The 21,520-nt window shown below is 37.7% G+C and overlaps 1 protein-coding gene across 1 annotated transcript in view; it reads right to left on the minus strand.

The window, feature by feature from the left end:
* The window catches only part of parga (poly (ADP-ribose) glycohydrolase a), a 31,047-nt gene extending 9,561 nt beyond the window's left edge, over positions 1 to 21,486 (minus strand). Inside the window, exons 1-13 of the mRNA XM_081350171.1 lie at positions 21,303 to 21,486; positions 20,338 to 20,392; positions 19,586 to 20,254; positions 18,425 to 18,557; positions 17,887 to 18,009; positions 17,450 to 17,527; positions 17,026 to 17,100; positions 9,085 to 9,177; positions 8,130 to 8,284; positions 4,110 to 4,189; positions 3,918 to 3,978; positions 3,237 to 3,312; positions 638 to 785 (exon numbers count right to left, since the gene is read on the minus strand). Coding sequence (XP_081206297.1) covers positions 638 to 785; positions 3,237 to 3,312; positions 3,918 to 3,978; positions 4,110 to 4,189; positions 8,130 to 8,284; positions 9,085 to 9,177; positions 17,026 to 17,100; positions 17,450 to 17,527; positions 17,887 to 18,009; positions 18,425 to 18,557; positions 19,586 to 20,254; positions 20,338 to 20,357 — 1,711 coding nt within the window. The 5' untranslated portion in view covers positions 20,358 to 20,392; positions 21,303 to 21,486. The remainder of the gene's footprint in view (positions 1 to 637; positions 786 to 3,236; positions 3,313 to 3,917; positions 3,979 to 4,109; positions 4,190 to 8,129; positions 8,285 to 9,084; positions 9,178 to 17,025; positions 17,101 to 17,449; positions 17,528 to 17,886; positions 18,010 to 18,424; positions 18,558 to 19,585; positions 20,255 to 20,337; positions 20,393 to 21,302) is intronic.
* Positions 21,487 to 21,520: the final 34 nt, after the last annotated feature.

Here is a 21,520-nt window from a genome sequence, read left to right on the forward strand (position 1 = left end):
CTACGATCTAAAACAATGAATTAAAATACTGTGACAGTGGCGTCATCAATGTGAATGAATCAAGATATATTCTTTTATTTTCATTCTATTTGAATTTTCATTTTTAGGTGAACTATTCCTTTAAATAATTACTTGGAATCTAAACACTTAGAAGCAAGTTTTAGTTAATCGAAAAATACTTGAAAATGACATGCTGATGTTTTAAATGGATTAATTCTATCTATCTATCTATCTATCTATCTATCTATCTATCTATCTATCTATCTATCTATCTATCTATCTATCTATCTATCTATCTATCTATCTATCTATCTATCTATCTATCTATCTATCTATCTATCTATCTATCTATCTATCTATCTATCTATCTATCTATCTATCTATCTTAATGAAGCAGAATCATTAAATTCCTTGTGATTCCCATGCCAACCAATTATATAATGAGCCATAGGTTAATCAAAGTACAAAAATATTTTTATACTTTTTAGAAAACAGGTGTTTGAACAGCCAGAGGGGAGGAACAAGACACTTCAATGATGGCTGACATCAATCAGACAGGGATGTGTGAGGGTGTGCAGGACAGACGGGAGGGAGGAGTGGACTGTTTCCACTCCTGTGCATGTGTGTGTGTGCTGACCTGTGATGATGAGGCACTCGTCGTGGTCCAGGGCTTCCGTGAAGAGGCGTGATACGATGAGCTCAGGGTTGATGAGGAAGCGTATCTCCTCCTGGACCAACCCCATACCGGTCACCCCTCCACCCACCATCCTGTTTGCAAAGTCCACCTGCAGCACAAATAAAAACACATATTCATCTGTTGCAAAAATGTTCAGCTGGAGTAAAAAAAAAAAAAGGAAAAAAAAGACACAATTTCATCCTTGAACATAGTGTGAAATTGTGCTACAGTATAGAGATCTATGATACTTATGAGACTGTGAGCCAGGCTGTTTGTCCAGGATGTCACCAGAGATTATAAGTTCTGGTAAGGGACAGGGTGCTAAAACGCACAGGGGTGGAAAATAGAGTGCTGTGCCCGGCAGCGCATAAAACTACAAAAGATGAGTAAAGTAAAAGTAGAGAATATTCTGCACAGTTCAGGACACCTTTCATTTGTACACTATTTTTGGTGCATGCACAAATCCAAAATTAACTTTTTGCTAGACCGGCTGATGGAAGATGAATTGAGAAAATGTATTGGGCATAAATATTTCTTATAAGCCATGAAATTGTATTTATAATTGGAGAAAAAACATAAAAAAAAAACAAATAAGTCCTGCAAAACAAAAGAAATCTATAAAAAAAAAAAAAAAAAAAAAAAAAAAAAACTTAAATAAACGTCTCAGGCATCCCGAGGCGCTCCCAGGCCAGCCGGGAGACATAATCCCTTCAGCGGCCTAGGTCTCCCACGGGGTCTCCTCCCGGTGGGACGCGCCCGGAACATCTCCCTGGGAAGGTGTCCAGGAGGCATCCGGAACAGATGCCCGAGCCACCTCAGCTGGCCCTTCCCGATGTGGAGGAGCAGCGGCTCTACTCTGAGCTCCTCCTGAGTGACCGAGCTCCTCACCTTATGTCTAAGGAAGGTGGTCTCATTGGTGAGAGTAGGAACATAGACTGACCGGTAAATTGAGAGCTTCGCCTTGCAGCTCAGCTCCTTCTTCACCACGACAGACCGGTACATCGACCGCATTACTGCAGAAGCTGCACTGATCCATCTGTCAATCTCCTGTTCCATCCTTCCCTCACTCGTGAACAAGACCCCAAGATACTTGAACTCCTCCACTTGAGGCAGGAATTCTCCACCAACCTGAAGGTCAAACACCACTCCCTTTATTCTGCATAATGGATCTATTAACCATTAGCCATTGAGATCAGATAACTCAAATATGTTCACAGCTTCCAGACAGACTGTTTAAGCTTTTGTTGTATGTAATATTCATGTTTTTTAATTATGAAATTATGTCATACTACTGCACATCACACTGCATTACAAAAAAAAATGCTCTAAACAAAGAGCATGAGAAGGAAGTAAGGAAGACAGACAGACAGTTATACTGCATGAGTGCATGTTTTGTGGCACGGCTAAATTTGGTTGTGAAAGACATTTCTTCAGTGCTGTCTCCTATGCATTTTTGTATTTCAAAGACTGGGAGTGTTGGCAGCAGTGCTAATATTGGCCTAGGAGAGCTTTGAAAAGGTAAACAGGGGAAGTGCAGGACCCCTTTGAGGCTGTGTTTTGCAGGCTGTCAGGCCGGACTCACTGGGCCACAGCCTCCTCAGGGAGATGGAGGAGAAAAGGGGAGGGAGGTTGGCAGGCTGCCAGATGATCTCGCTGATCAGGTCACTCAACTCCAGCTCCGACTGCCCCGCCTCTCCTCAGCACTACTGACAACCTGTCAGACCGTCCCACCCTTCCGGAAACATCCGTCAATCCGGACGGCAGGGCCCCGGGCTCCTGGGACCTCCCAGGGCTGTTCATGTGTGCCCATCAGCTGTCAGGGTGTGCCCTGCCCCGACTAGGGAGAGATGGGAAAAGGAGAGCAGGGCAGAGGACCCCGGCAGACAGACTCTGCAATGAACTTGAGAGGTGCAGGGAGGGATGTGATCGGGGCCGACGGATCTGCAGAACCTCAGTCAGCTGGGTCAAAACTGAGATATTTTAGTTGTTGTTTTTTTGCTTTCATTGCATGGCACTCATATTAGGTCATAGACTTGTCTGAAATCTTTAATGACATGGTACGCCCAACATGAATATGATATTCAAGAGGAAAGTGCCATTTGTGCTTCTCAAAAAGAAGGGGGGGGAAAAAACCACCACCAACAAAAATTATATGAAGAGATATATTTAAAAAAAAATCCAGTAATTGTATTTAGTTGCTATATTATCAAATAAGCATATTTTGATGAAAACAAAATATATGCATATTAGTGGAAAAATATGTATGCCAAACTGGATGAGGCACCCATTTCCTATAATGTCCCAATGATAGTTTGGGGCAATACTGTTTGTTTGTGTGTGTGTGTGTGTGTTTTCTCGTTCTAGATAAACTGCCTGAATTACTTACAGCTGGAACAGAATGAGCACATTTTACATAAAAAAATACTTAACAATTATGCAGACATGTCTTCTTGAGGAGAGAGGAAGGATGACAGAAATGGTCTTCTGTGTCAATCAAAGTAATCTCATATTTGACAGATGTCACAGTGAAAACTAAACTACCCATGCATGACATTCTCACCTGAAGCATCCCATAGCCCTCGTTCTCTATGGTGCCCTTACAGGTGATATGAAGACGGGTGAGCTGTGTCTTTGAGCTAAAGGTCAAAAAGAAAATTCCATCAATTCACTACAGGCAAAATAACAACATACTGAAACAAACATTAATTTACATGCACTGTAAAACAACTGCATCATTAATAGAGGCAGGCTAGAAATGCTATAGTGAACTAGGAGTGGAAGGTTACAATCATGACTTAAGCAATTTGAAATGCAACCATCTCAGCGGTAAGAGTTCTCTAATAAGCAAAACAGGGAGGTGGTTTTGCACTGCCAGGGGAAGCACACCAAAGTGACTACATGGTGCCAAAGTTCATTTATCAAGCACAAAGGAGTGATCTCTGTGAGCTACTTTAAATGTCAGAGAGCCCTCTAGCTGTAACACATTCAAAAATAAATGTGAGACTAATACTCACTATACTACTTTTCTACTTTTTCCTTTAGAACTATAAAGATAAACAAAATAAGCTTTATTGATCCCTCAAAAGGGGGATTTTTAATTAAAAATAAATAATAAATAAAAATAGAATTATACATAACATAAAACTGTATCCATATATCTGTCCTAAGTATAAATCATTGAATAAACCCAACAACAACACTGTACACTAAGCACAATGAATATGCATTTAAACTTGTGTACCTTTCCCATTTTGGAATAACGTTCAAGCACTGTCTTGTGAATGTGACAAGGCCAGTGGGCTCTGAAAATGTAAAAAAAAAAAAAAAAAAAAAAAAAAAAAAAACGGGAAAAAGATAACCATCATTTGTACAACATTAACAAAGTCAGCGCATTAAAGTGTATATTTGTACAGTTGGGCAGATGCAGACTTACTTGATTCAGTGACTCTTCTGAAATAGCAGAGCAAAGTTTTGAGTTTCTCAATCTTGCGTGAGGAACCACTTTCAAACAGTCTATAGAAAGATAAAGATACACAAGTGTTGATTAGGTACACACATTAGCAAAATCAATCCACACAATCCACACGTTTACTTTCAGAGGGCAATTATCACAGTCATAAACGACTATTAGAGAGAGACGTTTAGCTTCATATATGAGCTTCAGTGCTAACTTCTGCAGGTTAGTGCCTCCTTCTTGGGAACACGTGAGGAGAAGTAGGCCTTCCGTGTGATCGGACTTTGCCGGTTCATCTCACAAGTCCTGTTTGCTCAGCAAGCCTGCCTGTGATGGGCTCTCTGTCAGGACAACAATGATACGGACCCACGCCTGTGGGCTCAGCGCTGCGCTCGTGTCCCATTTCACAAAGGATGGACGGAGGAACACTTCTTCATTCTTTTAAAGACATTAAGGAACTGCAGGCTTGCTTTTAAAAGTCCCAAATAGCAAAAGCCTTACAGTGATCAGCCGTGATGCCTTCCCTAACCCAGCAAATGGCTTTCTCCATTTAGAATACTGCAGTCTTCAAGCTAACCATCTTCCACTTGCATTCATCCTTCCCCTCACTTGATGTCAATGGAATAAGCAGGAAAAAAAGGGTGGAACAAATGAAATGACAGAGGAAAAGCTGATGCACTAAAAGCCCTTTGGGAAGGAAGACAAGAGTTATTGAAGCTTCCTATATATATAGTCTTCTTGATGGTGTAGCAGATTTTATGTAATGTAGCCTGGAAGGCAAGCTGTTGTTGACTGAAAATAGCTGCTTTTTTAGTTAAACTGATTGTTGACCTTTAATATGAGAAACATGTATACGAAAATATGATTTGATTCAACAGGACAACCACTTATTAAAGGATTTTATACCCCTGATTTCAATAACATGACAAGCTGGAAATTTCTGGGGCCAAAATGGACAAATGGGGAGGGAGTAGGGTAAAATGTGTTGGTGGGTACACGATGTTGATTCCTGTGAATAAGAAATACACAAGGGAACAGTGCATGGCAGACGAAATGAGTTTCCGGGTCTAAAAATCTACAAACATGTTGGTGAATTGCAAATGTATAAAACCCATGATTATTTGGCTAAAGAATAGCCTTTTTTTCTTTTCTTTTTTTATTAATCATCGTAATACGCTGATTTGGTGAAATGCTGACATTTCTTCTTATTATCAATGTTGAAAACAGTTGTGCTGCCAAATTCTTTGTGGTAGAAATAACAATTTTTATAAATAGAAATTACAAAAGAACAGCATTTATTTGAAACCGAAGTCTTTTGTAACATTATAAAAGTCCTCGTCACTTTTGACCAATTTAATGCATCCTTGCAAAATAAAATACATTTATTTCAAAAACTAAAATATCTTATTGACCTCAAACTTATGACCAAGGATTTACAGCCACAAAGTTATCTATTTTAAGTCAAATTTGAGTTGGTGATAGCACACATGCAGAGTTAAAACTGTTTTTTTCTTTACAAAAGCAGAGTTAAGTAAAACCTGACACAGCTTATCCTATTCACCCCCAAATATATGGTAATTCTATGAATGCAGTTGATGTACAACACAATGCAATTCTGACATAACTGAAGTTAACAAACATGGCAATAGAAGTCAATTTGGCATCTACTAGGCAGGCTATGATTAATCTGAATCTTTTAAGAAACCATGTCAGTTGCTGAGATCTCATTGGTGGATCTGTATTCATAGTTTTGCAGGTGTACCGCAGCGTAGGAAAGCTTGCTTTGATGTGCACATTTTGAAACTAAAGTAAATATATCTTCACCCTGCCTATATGTCATTTCCCAGAGGGCAGACTTTGACAGCTCTGCCAAACAAGCAATCTCTAAATTGCCTGGTGCTTGATAGCGGCAGTGCTCAAGCCAATGAGTAAACTGATGGACAGTCACTCAATTAAAGTGGGCCGCACCGTAACGATCCGCACGTCTGGATACTCTGCGGTCTTGCTGAAACTTGTTTTCTGCGGCACGCTGTAGCCACAGCCCACATTGTCCTAAATAATATAATGCTAAAAAAACAAAAACAAAAAAGCATGGCAACATGCACTAACTTGTTTGCAAGTATAGAATGCTGGTACACAGGGTGTATCACTGTGTTCACCTGAATGACCAATTAGATTTAATGCTGATATCGCTCAGACCTTCATTATCTAGAGCACTTTGAGTATGTCCAGCAGGGAAAATAAAGGTTGAAACAAGGCAATGGATGGAAATGTAAGCCAAATATATTATATTTAGATCCTCTGTATGTCTAGGAGGTTGTATAAGTACTTAAAGTGCCTGGGGAATCAATAGCCATCTCAGCATGACAGAGTAAAACTCAGGGCTGCGTTCTTCGCCACTATGAACCACTGACGTTTTTCCCAAAGAGCTTTTAAAGGATGGTTTTGTTACTCTGACTTGCATGAAAACAACTTCATTACAGCTGAGACAATATTCGACTGCAATTTTTTAAAAGAAGCCATTTTAGCCATATTAAAGAGGAAGTGTCTCATTTCTGCACCACTACCATCATCAAATTAAAATAAATAGTTTCAAACAGGTCTCCTAAACAATTTTCCCATCTTCCATTGGTGGAACAAACAGAGAGTACCACTCAAAACTCAAAGCACAGCACCACAGTAGTATAACACTATCTACAATTATCTTACTTTTAGTTGTCACTTTTCCTGAATGCTTAGTAAAAGTGCTTCAGTTAGACAACTCGACCAGATAAGTCAGAATTTTCAGCACATAATTTACATTTGCATACAGGCCAGGACAAGGTTTAATATTCAGAATATTTATATTACATTTAGTCATTTTTAGCATTTGAAGGGATACTGGCACACTTTACCTACAGTTACAACTGTGTAGAAATGTAATATAAAACATTTGTGTGTGTACTGTAGTTTTTTAAAAATACTAATCAAACAAAACTCATTCTACCTGATGCATAAATAAATATCAACTTTATCATTTGAATCTCTGTGACAGGGAACTGTATGATGAGCCCTTCAGAATATCTAGCCATATGACAAAAAAACAACTATAGGACTGGCATATGGCAGCACAGATACCTAGTTTAAGACACATCCTACCCCCGCTGTCACACTTCGATATACTGTTGTTGAATACAAACAACATCCCCATGCAGTGAGATGAGCACTGGCTACAGATACAGGGGGATCCTGCTCAACAGAGGAAGACATCCGAGTAAACACGATGACAGACGAGAGATGGATGGCCACGCATTTCACATCAGTCTCTCTAGTATCTCATTCATTTGTTTTAATCAGCCTGTAAAGACTTGATTTAAGTACTGTACCACATGAGTGGCTTTGTTGTAGAGCTGCATTTTAAGAGGGGAGAGAAACTTCTACATGTTATTCTCTCTTCACGCTGTAAAACACTGAGGCAAAATTTATCAAACCAAACAACAGTGAATGAGGAGTTGCAAAGTCAACCAAGATCATTAAAAGAAGTCTTATTTTCTAACAACGCCGCGGAAGTCTTGAAACTCTAAAGTAGTTAATATGGCAAAGACTGAGTTTACAACACACTGCAACCAAAAATTGCAGTCTGAAGGATCAATGATGATGGAAATTTGGATTTAATGATGGAAAAGTCAGAACAGAGCAAATGTTCATTGTAAATGAAAATGAGTGGATTTGTGAACGTGTAGGAGTGTAATATTGATAAAGAGGAGCCTTCACTAAATTTGAAACGTGAGGCCTATACATGCCACATTAACAGGCCCAGAAAAAAAAATCCATTGTAAATGTAATAGAAACAGACTACTAGATAACGGGAAGCAAAATTAAATCATGTCGTGACTTACCTCACAGCCTACATATAAACCCTAATTTGGATGGAAATCTAAAACCTCAGACAATCAATAACTAGACCTGCAAAATATGTAACAGGTCTCCAGAGCGAAGCCACTGAAGAGGAGGCAGTACCTGTAAAAATTGATCTCGGGGTAGTTGCCATACTCGGACTTGCGTGAGTTGCGTCTGGGAAATGTACAGAAGAAGGCATTGGCAAGAAGGCAGGCAATTTGTTCTTGTGACATGGTCAAGGACTGATTCATCCTCGTCTTAAGCAGCGGGATTGGCTGTGGAAGAGGAGAGAGAGGCAAAGATAATTAGTTTAGCAATTGACCAAACAGGGAGACAGAATTACATTAAGCAAATGGCCAGGAGTAATTAAGGTGCCCTGCTGTATCCCACCAGCAGCCAGCAGCATTTACACAGAGCGTCATCCATCTCTGCTGATTGGTCTTAAAGACACTTAAGGGCAGTATAGATGACTAATCAATGCAAACATTAATAAAATGTACATAAATAAAAGAGAGCAGCTGAGCAAGGAGATGTGTTCCTTTTTAAGGGAAAATCCTTTAATTCTTAAATGCAAATGCCGGATAAACACTATTTCATTGGCTGAGTAAGAACTAGCTTGTTGAAGGGGAAACAGACTTGACTTGCCTAAATTTATTAGTGTGGATTGAAGTTTTTTTTTTTTTTTATGTTAAAAATACTTTCAGCAATTCTAGCTTAATATGCAACCTGTCACTCTATTAAACAGTGTTTCTAAATTGTACTTTGGAATCTTAAAAATAAAGAATAAATAAATTAGGACGCATTTAAGAAAATCTCCCCTAACAGTGTTGTTCTGGTGTCAGAAATTAGGCTGACGGATGTCTAATAGTGGCTCCTTTTTGTGCAGCTCCTAATGAGGCTGTTGTGCTCATGTGGAAGTGTCCTTCACTAGCCACTGGTTTTACACTGCAGCACGCTGGGCCCATTGACCTGTACCAGCCAGACATGATTATCACTACTGATCTATTTCTGCCCCAAAACCTGAGTGTCTGTCCCAGCCAATGTGAAGGACACCATATGACTTTGTGTGCCTTACCTGGGTGCAAATCTTGGGCGTATCCAAAACCAGTTTCACCATCTTTGGCAATGTGACGTTTAAGAGATGCTTTACTTCATCACTTACCATAGCCTGCAAGAGAGAGATTAAATGTGTTTCATAGCTGCAGCTGATAGAGGTCATTCACTGGATAAAAAACAAAAACAAATGAAGAAACAGGTCTGTTCATACTTTAAATGTACACCAAGGATGCATTTATTCCATTGAAGATAAAGTAAAAGCAGTAATATTGTGAAATTTATTTAAATTTAAAATGTTTTTTTATAGATTTTAAAATATAATTGATTCCTGTCATGGCAAGGCATGTCTTTACTCCACATGATCCTTCAGAAATCAATCTAATATGCTGAATAGGTGATCAAGAATCATTTCAATTGTTGATCATTCAATTCACAGCAATGTTGAAAACAGCTTCTTTATTTTGTGGAAACTAAAATGCATTTTTTTTTATTCTTTGATAAATAAAAGGTTTAAAAAAGCATATAAAATAGAAGTCTTTTGTAACAATGTTAAACTCGCTGCTGTCACTTCTGATAAATTAAATGCGTCTTTGTTACATAAAAGTATTAATTTCTATTTACTAACTCACAAATTAACGATTGTGACTAAACACAATCTTATGAATGCCTTCATTGCAGTGATACCTCTTGCTTAGAGAACAAATCATACCATTGACTATTACCAATTAAAGATTGACAACATTACCATGTTATGTCCTCAAACTAATAAAGAAAAAGAAAAAATCAAAATGTCAACTGTCTGGTACAAAATAGAATAAATAATGAAGCCTTTTCTCTGCTCCTGGGGCTAAAACAACATTTAATGGAAAACAACTGTCAGAGAAAAGAGCCATATTGTTGAATAAGACACTTGAACCCAGCTGTCGACTTGTCATAGACAGTATTATTCAGGTGTCAGAAAAAAAAAAAAAACGATAGGACACCATGGTGTCAGAATGACATCAATAGGTGAACAAAAATTGTTTGCATTCTGGGCTGCTGGGGAAAAAAAAACCTTGCTTCAACTTTTGCAAATAAAATGCATAGAGCCTGAGGTGCACTAAATAAACATAATAAATGTAATATTAACCTTACTAGTGGAGTTTCGATGGGCAATCCCAGCAATCACTGTATCTCTCTATTGCCTGGAGCATCAAAACAGCTGAATTCAGGGAGTTTAATAAATAAAATCCCTTGGTTTGTCAGTGTAGTCAGTGCAAGAAAAAAAAATCTCACTCATATCCGCAGAGGTAGTAACAAAGCTTGATCTACAGCACAGAGGTTACAAAAACGTAATTTTGCAGAGCTCCCACTGGTGTATGACTTCACTGAGGTGGAAATAAAGACAAAGCCCTCACTGCACTTTTCATCTTGGCTAAAATACGGCTAACCAACGCCACCGTAGATCTGATCAGACAAACAGTACCGCTTCGTGATATTCATTCTGAAGCTAAGGGTGTCAAAACAGCACACGCTAGCTCAGCAACCTTTTATGATTTCAGCAAAAATAAATACGCTACTGTTTTATCATCACACAGATTTACAACACACTTATTTATAAATATATTGGCTGCGATTGGCAGCGCGCTCAGTCACGGGCTCCATTTCATCAAGGTTACTGGGTGTGCTCAGCTGATTAAATGGGATTCCTGGAACAGATGCAAATGGGTTGAGGAAGGAGAGGCGCGGGCTCTTCTGGACGGGAAACCTTGTCTGACAATTTAACCAAGGAGCATTTATACGCCCGCAAAGGAGGCCTGACTAAATGCTGTCATAAGTAATGACCTGCTTGACATCGTAAAATGCTCCTCTGGGTCTAATAAGTGAGGAGAGCTGACAGGCCGGATGGGCCTGAGCTGAGGTTGCAGGAGTTAGACCTCACTAAATCAAATGAACTCCTTCATTCCCCTTATCCTCGGCCCAGCCAGAACCAGTTATATAACATACTACAATCTCCATCAAAATACAACCAATAAGAATTCTTAGGGTGGACGAAGTCATTATTTAATTTTTTTTTTATTTGTGAGTGTATAAAAGGAGAATAAATAGATTTTTCTTGGTGAGGTTACATTATGCGTACATGACATTATGTTTGGTATTTTACACAAAGTTGTCTGGGCATAAATGGGATAGTTCACACAAAAATTTTAATTTACATGTTGCTCCAAACCTGAATGACTTTCTTTCTTTTTCTTTTTTTTCTCCAGAAAACAAAATCATATATTTTCGAGAATATTTAAACTGTTTTTGTGCATACAAATGAGAGTCGATGAGGTACACAACAACATATTGGATTTTCATTGTGTGAGTGTGGGTGGGTGAACAATCTCAAACGTCTAAAAAACTATAAAATAAAATAAAAGAATAGGGTGATTAATATCCTATGTAAACCAACCAGAATTTCTCACTTGAAAATCAACCAGTTTCATTCATAGCATTATCCATAATAAGCATTGTTCTGCGGGTCAGTATGCTTACACAAACACACTGTGTGATGGCTGCAGGGAATCCCACAGTTCTGAGACACTGAAATAAGATGGTTGTGTAGGCGAAGGCATTTGCGGAGGGCTATAGGCTTGAAGTGGAGTTCTGTGCACTGAGCCAGTAGAGTGAATTTATCAGAGCCCACTGCTCTGACACTTTCATTTCAGGGTAGGGATGAGGCTCAACTACAATTTATGACAAGACAGTTCCTAATTTGTATTTTGCTGCTTTCCATAGCCATTACACCTCTGTTGTCAATCAAAATCCAGGAAGCTGCTCAAGTTTGTGACAATTATTGGAGTCCTGCCCAATTTTAAGACACCAGAAAGGCTTTTTATTTGCATATCTTGTATGGACGATGTGGTGTATACAATACTGTAAATTATTCTGTTGTTCTTGAGCTTTAATTGAAATTGTGAAATAATGGGATTCATATTTGATACTCGTGCAGAATATTGCTTTAACATCTTTGTTTCACCACAAATTGCTAGCCAACTTCACATCTCAGCCACCAAAACCCTAACCAGATTCAGGGGAAGTGAATTAAAATATTTAAATGATCATACCAATCATTACATGAGACTCCAATAAGACAAACACCAATCTAAAAATTAGTTCAGATGGACCGATAGTTCGGTCCAAATGAAGACGACCACTTTCCGTCCAACAGGAACATTTGTCTCAGAGTGAGTCACAAAGGCAGTTACCCTCAAAAAACACACTGATGACATCATGCTTGGCAGCAAGCTTTGCTAAAGCACTCACAAAGTGCAATACTGTAGCCAATGTATAACAAGAAATCACTTGAGTAATGTAAATTCACTACAGAACCTTCCATAACTTAATTTGATATTTCCAAGGTTTCCACGACCGTGGGAACCCTGGATGAATCTTGGTGAATTTAAAAGATGCATTTAATACATTTAATGTTTATATATTCCTTATTTCATATTTGAAACATGCAAATATAAATGACATTATGACTAAAAATCATTCTATATTTAAAAATTACAAAATACAATGAAAAGGCCTGCGCTACTGCTCCATTACACTGAGCCAAAGCAGGGAGATGCCATATTTTCAGTACGGCCTGTATGCAGCATTGCGTAAAGATGCCTTTATACTCTGATATGGTCTTGTTGCGTTATATTCTGCTGCAAAAATATATTAATTGACAGTCTAGCACAAGCACACATTTGACATGCACAATTCAGAACTCTCTTACAGTTATTAACTGACCGCTGTTCAGTGATGTTTCATTTAATCTCTTAAATTGAAAATCAATTGCCAGCTCTCCAGGCTGACATACCAGTGCCCTCTGTTGATGCAGGGAAATAAGACAGCTGGCACACAACTGTGAGAAAGTATTTAAATAAATATTTATGCTTTTAATTATACTGCAATGATATACTGTATATAAATGCATGATATTCTATAACACCCCAGACAATTTAGAGAACGGCACTAGTACAAATCCATAAATAACCATTACACAGGGGAAAGTGTGCATGCCATACATGCACCAGCATACTTAACAACAGCTGCAAGCGGTGAGAACGACACTACATTAATTCATATTTACATCAAAATGTTTAGATAACGAGAGCGATTGTTCTCACATTTATGCATCTCATTAGTGTGGACGGCCCGAAAAGAGTATTATGGCAAAAACGGAGAGAAGGAAAAACACTGAGGATGCATCGTGCAAGAGCCAAAGAGCAAAGGCACAGCTCAAGCTCTTAAGTGGACAGTTTAAGGAGCCGGTCCACTCAAGCATGCTTCATTAGAACGCGGTGCACTTTGCTAATGGCTTTGATTGGCTCTCTTATAGATTTAATGGCTCTGGTTAATTAAATTTGATTCAGCCATAAAAGTCACCGACAGCTATTGATTTACACAGGTCTGAGATTATTCTATCAAATCATCTTAAGCATGGAGGGGACACTCTGACATCTTGAATGAAGCCATACTATAAGAATATTACTGTAATAAAGAAATGGCTTTTGACTATTAAACAATGTCTGCCATATAGTAGAGCACCATGGAGAAAGACTGCACACACACACATAACTAAAGTGGTTGAAGATGTGCTTGACTGTCGGTTTAAACTATGGAAAGAAAAAATGATTACCATTATCAAACCTATCAAAATGATCAAAATTGTACATGTATGAAAAGTGTTGTCATTTTGGATAAGAAAGTGTCTGGTAAGTTATCTACATAGAAGTATCTGCTAAAAGATCCATTGCTTCAAAAACATCCTCATCCTCAGTCATGTAACAATAATATAGCAGAATGAAACTGGTGCCTGGTGGGCAACAGGTATTGTCAGGCCAGTCTGATCATTTTGCTCCACTTACTTAAGTTACACCCAGTGATTGAATCGGGCCGGTAATCACCAGTATCAGAAATGAAGGTGCGGTCACATTAGTGAAATATCCCGGTAAAAAAGTTCCTTTGTCTATGGTTCAATACATATAAAAATATATGAATCATAGCTTACGCAGAACGTCACTCCCAAACCAAGCACAGGGTTTCTGCAGGTTTTATGAGGATTAATGTAAAACTTTAAGATCTTTTTAAGACCTAGTAAAGAAAACATAAGGAATAATTTGAAGGGAAAGCAATACGTCAATATGTTCTCTATATGCATAGTCTAGAGAGAAACACAATGAGTTGTTTTAACAACACTTCAGAGTTTAAAAATACAACTTCCAACAGATATCCATTAATTTATACATTTCTTTTTTTTTTTTTAAAGAAAGGAAAGAAAGTAGCTTGAATCACTCTGCTCCCAACCACTAGAATTATTTGGAAATAACGTTTACTGTACCTTCTGATCACACGGCAAAAAAAGTGATGTTCCTAATTCTTGTTTTCCAGTGCAAATGTCTGAATATTGTTAATGTCCCCATGAAATCAAAAGTTTTTTGCCTTTTAGTATGGATATGTTAGCCTTACTGTTATCTATAAGCTAGTGTGCTCCAATACAATGACAAAATTTGCATTTAGAAGATATAAGGATTCAAAACTTACAGTCTCTCACTTCCACCAATATGGATCAATGATTTTGATGATATCACTCTGCACTTTAGCTTCTCATCAGATTTTATGTCCAATCAAATGCTCTCTAGAATCTAAAGTGCCCACCTCCTACATCATAAATGGACGCTGATGCTGCGGCTAAAATCTGTCACTTGTTCACACATTTACTATTTTCTACATGGTGAATGGCATATAATGCACTATAGGGGATAGGGAACGATTCAGAGTGTAAATATGCTTTCCATTGGGGCAAATGAAGTCTGGTCTCACATTAATGTCACGCGAACCGCCGCAGCAGTCCAGAGAAACTATAGCACAGAGCGGATCATATACCAGAAAACATATCTGACCATTTGAATTCTGCACAGAAAGCTATATTTAGGAATATGGAGGAGATTAGGAGGAGAAAGAGTTAGAGATTAGGAGGAAACTGTGGCTTTACCGTGCTCAACGGCTCTGGCCGAGCTGTGATATAAACTAAATGATATCGGCTATTTAAAAAAATGGGAGGAGCTGTTCGATATGTCCCGCACTGTTTAAGTGGAAATGAACACGTTGAATAATGTTGCGCGTTTCCAGGCACTTCAGTGGGCCTTTGAATCTTAGATGCATTTACTAGAGATACAAAATGTTTTCTGTGAAACAGATTAAAATGAAGTGAGTTTATGATTAAAACAAGAACAAAATACTGTATCTGCCAATGGGCTCAGAAAAATCAACTTAATTCAAAGGCAAGTATTCATAACTCATTGACGATATTTGCTCTTGTTTTAAGCATAAACTCGTGTCATTTTGATCCATTTCACAGAAGACCAGACTTCAGTTTTTCAAGACTTAATTTTTCATTTGCATCTCAAGAAAATCCATCTTGATTTAAAGATGTTTAGATATTTGTATCGGAAAACAGAACAAAAATACTGAGGAATATATTCAATTTTTGCAAAGCATGCAACCTTTAATGTCATGATTTTATGAACTTTCTGCTCTAATTTAAGAACTTTTTAAGGGCTTTATTTGTGTAAGGGAGAATTAAGACTTTTCAAGACCCACAGAAATCCGTGCAAGCAGCCTTCTGTTGGTCAACACGTTGAATGCAATTTTATTTTAAGTGAAAATTTTTTTTATTAGTAATATTACATGTAATATTTTAATAGGTCTTAAACCTCTGTGGGCTGGTTTTAAAAAATTTCCACTAGTTCAAAAACAAAAACTGATGTAGAATTGTTCTTCTGTACCTACACAGTTCAAAAAAATGTGCAAACTGATGTACCAAGTTAGCCAAGAACCAAGTTAGCCAAGGCCGCAAAGACTAAAGTAATGTGGCAGAAAACAGCCAAAGGGCCCCAGTTTAAGTCAAGCTCTTTGTGGAATGAGAGTACTCAACCCCAAGCGTTCTTATGTCATCTCCCTATTAGAGCCACCATCAAGACCAGCTTCTGGCTATGTATGTGGAAGACCGTGGTCCATCTGTTGAGTGTGTTTATTTGCAGTAAACAGGACCCTCATCTCCCTGGCCTTCCTCTGCCAGCTGCTGCTCGTTATGCTGAGTGCCCACCTCTGTCTTAATTGACTACTGCTGGATGCAAAGAGACCCTCGGGGACGAGGTAGCAGAAGTGGCAGACGCGGACCGCTTGGTGCGGATCCACTTGGAGGCTAACCTGCTTCTTCTCTTTGACTGAGGAGCGTAATGCCTTTAGTGTGCCAGTAAATTCAAACCAGTCAGACTAAACAATGATGGAACATTTTCAGTATCATGGGGCCTTCTGATCCTAACTGTGACACACCACAAGAAAGCAGACTTTAGGATGCTCACTTCATTAACGTCACAACATTAGAACTTTCCTTTTATGGCAGCTGCGGTTATGATATAGATCGTCAAAAATGCATCACGAAATTAAATGTAACCAACTGGGGCCACTTGACATATACTTAAAGTGTGTGTTTTTTTTTCTAGCACTGGCAGAGTACCCAATTAATCTGCCTTTATCATTGAATTGTGTTTCACTGTACAAGCATAATGTAAAACTGAATTACTCATTATTTGTGCATGTACAGTTTGTTTAAACTCATTAGTGGTTTGTGCAAGTAGTAGATTTAATTTATTATTTTCTGATTTAATTTCCACTAATGACACTATCAAATGCAAATCAACCATCTGCATGCACATTATTTGGGATGCTTTGAACTGATCCAGATGGGGCAAGTCAAATGCTTCGTACATTATTACATGATGAAACTTCGGCACAAATCCAATGGATAAATGGACACTAAGTTTTTGATCATTTCTATTTTACACACACACACACACACACACACACACACACACACACACACACGCGCGCGCGCACATGCACGCACAAACAAAAAAGGCAAAACAAATGTATTCCTTACCTTTTCACAGAGAAGGTTCAAAGCTGTGAAGTCCCATCTTCTAGCATGCACTGTGTTGTAACTCAATATTGCATCCTGTAAGATTATGAGTGATTTTTAGATATAAACCATTGAAATTCAAACCTCAAATTCTTTTAAACTTTACATATCTAAAAAAAAAATATATATATATATATATACTACTGAATCACATTAAAATAAGTTAATACTACAATTTTGGTCAAACTAAAACATTTATAAGACAACTAGAGCCAAGAAAAGCAAAAAAAACTAGAATGCTTTACATCTTGGAGCAATTCTGCCACCCTCTGGTGGGATTCACTTACTTATTTAGCAAAACTCTTACGTTTAGGCATTATACCTACACGTGTTGACATTTGACAGTTCATTTCATTAAGTTTTCAAGAGATAAACTAAAACCTACCCTAATGTCATGTGAACTTTTAAATTCTCTTCCCAAAGCAGAGCGAATCAACTTCCATCGACTTTGCGTTACACCTTCCTGAAAAAAAAGGACAACATACACATCATATATACACAATATACATTATACTGCTCAAAGGTTAGGGGTCAGTAAGAATTAAAATATATATATTTATTTCATCAAGCAAGGATTCATTAAATTGATAAAAAGTGACAATGAAGACAATTCATAATGACACAAACGATTTCTGTTCCAAATAAATGCTGTTCTTTTGAACTTTCAATTCAATAATCTATAACAGTAGTGTATGATGTAATTATGTCAAACAATCACTTCACATTAAGGTTAATTAAACAGCACTTTCATAAATAGTGCAAAGTCTATGTAATTTAAACCATTTTCTGAATGGCACGATTAACCTAAAAAAAAGACATTACCTCATTCTCCACAGGAAACAGGTTCTCTTTTGAACAAGGCATCTTTACATTCACATCATTCCATAAATCATGGTAGTTGCTTGGATATGGAACGGGGACGTGTCCTTCTTTAAGCAGGTCTGTCTATAAACCAGAGAAGAGAGAGACTAGGTATTTAGCAATAAATTTCACATTTTAATCATTATTTAATCAGGTCAGTATGTCATTCTAATATTTTAAAACAAAGGTTTTTTTTTTTGCTTTCATTGGTTGCTTCTAAAAATGTATCAATAAAAAAAAAAAAAGAAGTCTGCTACAGACTCAAATACTTGTGATGTAAAATCTAAAGTAAAAACTAGTTTCTGTAAGGACAATTTAAGTACTATCCGTCCACTTCAAATCATTTCAATAAAACATCAAAACACTGAGCTCTATGTTGTGCGGGAAAAGCGTAGAGCTGCTTGGACATCCACAGCGGTATTATTCTCAAACTGACAGGAAGCCCTTAGGCACTGGCTGAGAACATCACAGTGTCGCTGTGAAGAGCAGCGTGGCTTACCCTGATAAGTATTTTGTGATAGTGTGTTGCCCTGAGGTGTGGCAGGGTCTGTCCACACTGAGGCATTCTTCGAAGCTCCTCTACTGGGGTCCCGAGCCACTCCGACTCTTTCTGCTCTGCTGACACTTGCTGACTAGACAACCAACAAATGCCGTTACTTGCATTGTTATAATTTATTGCATTATAATGGTTAATTATTCATAATTATTATAAATATTATTGTCATCCTGTTTATTTCATATTGTCATATGGTTTCAGAGATATCGGTTATTGGATTTATATCAGATGCTATTGGATATTCAATTGTACAATGTCATTTTGCCTAGTTTTGCATTTAGATTACCTATGTAGTCACTTTAAAAACACTAATACTTTAAAACATTATTAAATGTATGCTACTCTTCAAAAGAAAAATATTTATAATAATTACATTTTATTAGATAATATGAAGAGAGATCTTGAGCAGCAAATCAGGATATTAAAATGATTTTTTTAAGGATTCATGTCAGTGACACTGAAGACTGGAGTAATGATGCTGAATATTCAGCTTTGCCATCACAGGATTATAAATTGTACTTAAAAATGTAGGCCTAGGCCTATATTCATTTTGTATGTTTAATTTGACTTTCACATTTAGTATGCATTATCTTTGTATTTTTCCTTTGCCTTTCTTTGTTCTTTTGGGTGATATTGGTATCATGGGGGAAGGAGGGTTGGGGGGTCACCTGTCAGTATAAAATATACTTTAAAAAAAATACAAAAAAGCTATTTTAAAATATATTATATTACTGTTTTTACGGTATTTCTGTTTTTTTTTTTAAATGAAGCCTTGGTGAGCATAAGAGACTTCCTACCAAAAATCTTACCAACCCCAAACTTTTGAACAGTAGTGTAATCTTTAGCAAATCTCAAAATTAATATAGATTTTTCATACTGTTGTGATGTCTAAATTCATAAGTAAAAAAAAAAAATTAAAAAAAAAAATTCATTTTTAGTGGTTTTTATGATCTATTTCAACAAAATGGTCTCAGGCAATGTACAAAAATAATTATCAGTAACAGCCAGACTTTTAATATTGGTGCATCCCTAGTAGCTATATTTCATTTCAAAACCATTTTCCAATTAAGGAAATACACAGCAATATTCCCAAAATCACAATACCTTTCTGAAGAAGACGTCGGTGCCTGGTTACTTTCAGGCTCAGGCTTATCAACATTTTCAGGAACAAAAGCACCAGCACCAGAGTTTTGCCCCTCTGTATCATCCGTTTCCATGGGTGTCACTTCAGATTCGTTTGTGACATTCTCTACAGCTTCTGGACTGGGGATTGGGGGTTTGGGCTCCTCTACTGGGCCAACTTCTGAATGGGACTCTTGCAAGTGAGAGCAGTCAGAAGCATTTTCCTCAGAATTGCTGGGCAGAGGCGCTTTGCATGCTGGACTCATATTCACATCTACGCTAGGTGTGTCACTTGCATTTACGGATACGGTCAGGTTTGTCTCGGAGCTCTCTGTAGACATGCAAGTCAACTTGTCCAGGTTGGCATCTGGTTGGTTTGATTCAAATGCCTGTTCTCCATTGCTTGGCTCCGTCAGACCGCTTGCATCATTACTACTGCTGGCATCTCTACAAGCGATGGCCTTTGAGTCCATGTTTGGCAAAGAGGACTGTATCTGGTCCTCTGGATCATCATTCTGGTCCTTACATTTTCTTAATTCACACAGCTTATCAATTTCAGCTGCTGGACCACTTTCCTCTATTTCACGCCCTAAGGCCTCGGTAAGATCACTTTCTGTACCCTCAGACTTTGTTACATCGCCCCCCTCACAGCTGTCAAAGGAAACAGACAAAAATGCTTTAGACAGTTTTTTTTTTTTATCTATTAAAAAAACAGAAAAATAAAACCAACTTACCGGTTCAGTTCTGCATCCATATTTACTGTAAGCACACTTCCAGCCAGACTACTTGCTGTAAAAAGAAAAGTGAAACTTAGAACTGCAAATAAAAGTTATAGTTACAGTCAGACCTACTGAAGAAAAGCCAACTGATAAGCCAACATAATGAAAGAATTGATTAAAAACAAGAAAGCTGACATTTCGAGAGTTACTGTAAAAAGTGAAGCAGGCTAAATTACAGTTTATGTATGTTTTTAGTATATGCTGTGGTCTCGAATTTTTAAAAAGACTCAATGGCATCTAACATTTTTATGTCATGGCAACCTTATATCCAGCCATATATCGCCCAGTCATAATTGGGAAAAATAATCGTGACAACGTGATTATATGATTTAGTGTGTGTGTGTGTGTGTGTGTGTGTGTGTGTGTGTGTGTGTGTGTGTGTGTGTGTGAGAGATTATAAAGCAGCCCTAGTTGAAAAAGCCTGATATTAACAATTACATCGCTATTATATTCAACATTATATGCTATTAACTGCTAGATTAGTGCAGATGACATACTGGGTTGCTTTATACAGTATATGTATAAATAAGGTTCATAATCATCAGGTTTATTCTGTTGTTGTGAATGGCTAAGCTAGCTGAGTGATAACAAAAGGCAGGTCAGTGTTTGTAGGTTATGGATTTATAGATTAATATATCAGCCTGGAAAACAATCTTACTGTAATGTGCATCTATTAGATCCATGGATATATGTAATATCATCATAATAACTGTAATAAAAGCGAAAACACACACCCGTCTATCAGATATCTGAAGCCTGCAAATCAACAGCACACATTTTTAGTACATTATAAATAGCCGCCATCATTATTGCTAGAAAAACAGCAATACTGCTTCAGTACTTCATGTTAAAATTTGTATATAAGACAGGCTGGTTTTCTGTCAGACTGTTCGCTTTGATTACGCATCAAACAATCATACTTGCACTCTTTTTCAGCTTTGTCTTCGTATCGCTGTTGCACGCATATTCGAGCTCTTTTCCACCAGACAGGACAATTGCACCTATGCAAAAGTTTGCTGCTTTTATCACACTATACAAGACAGAGAGACACTGAAATATAGAATTAAAGACGGACTGGTGAAGGAGGCATCAGTTCAGTTCCGGGTCGTAAAGTTGGCTGCTGATTGGGTAGATTCTT

This window comes from Scardinius erythrophthalmus (assembly GCF_964197995.2).
Source record: "Scardinius erythrophthalmus genome assembly, chromosome: 21".
Taxonomy (NCBI): domain Eukaryota; kingdom Metazoa; phylum Chordata; class Actinopteri; order Cypriniformes; family Leuciscidae; genus Scardinius; species Scardinius erythrophthalmus.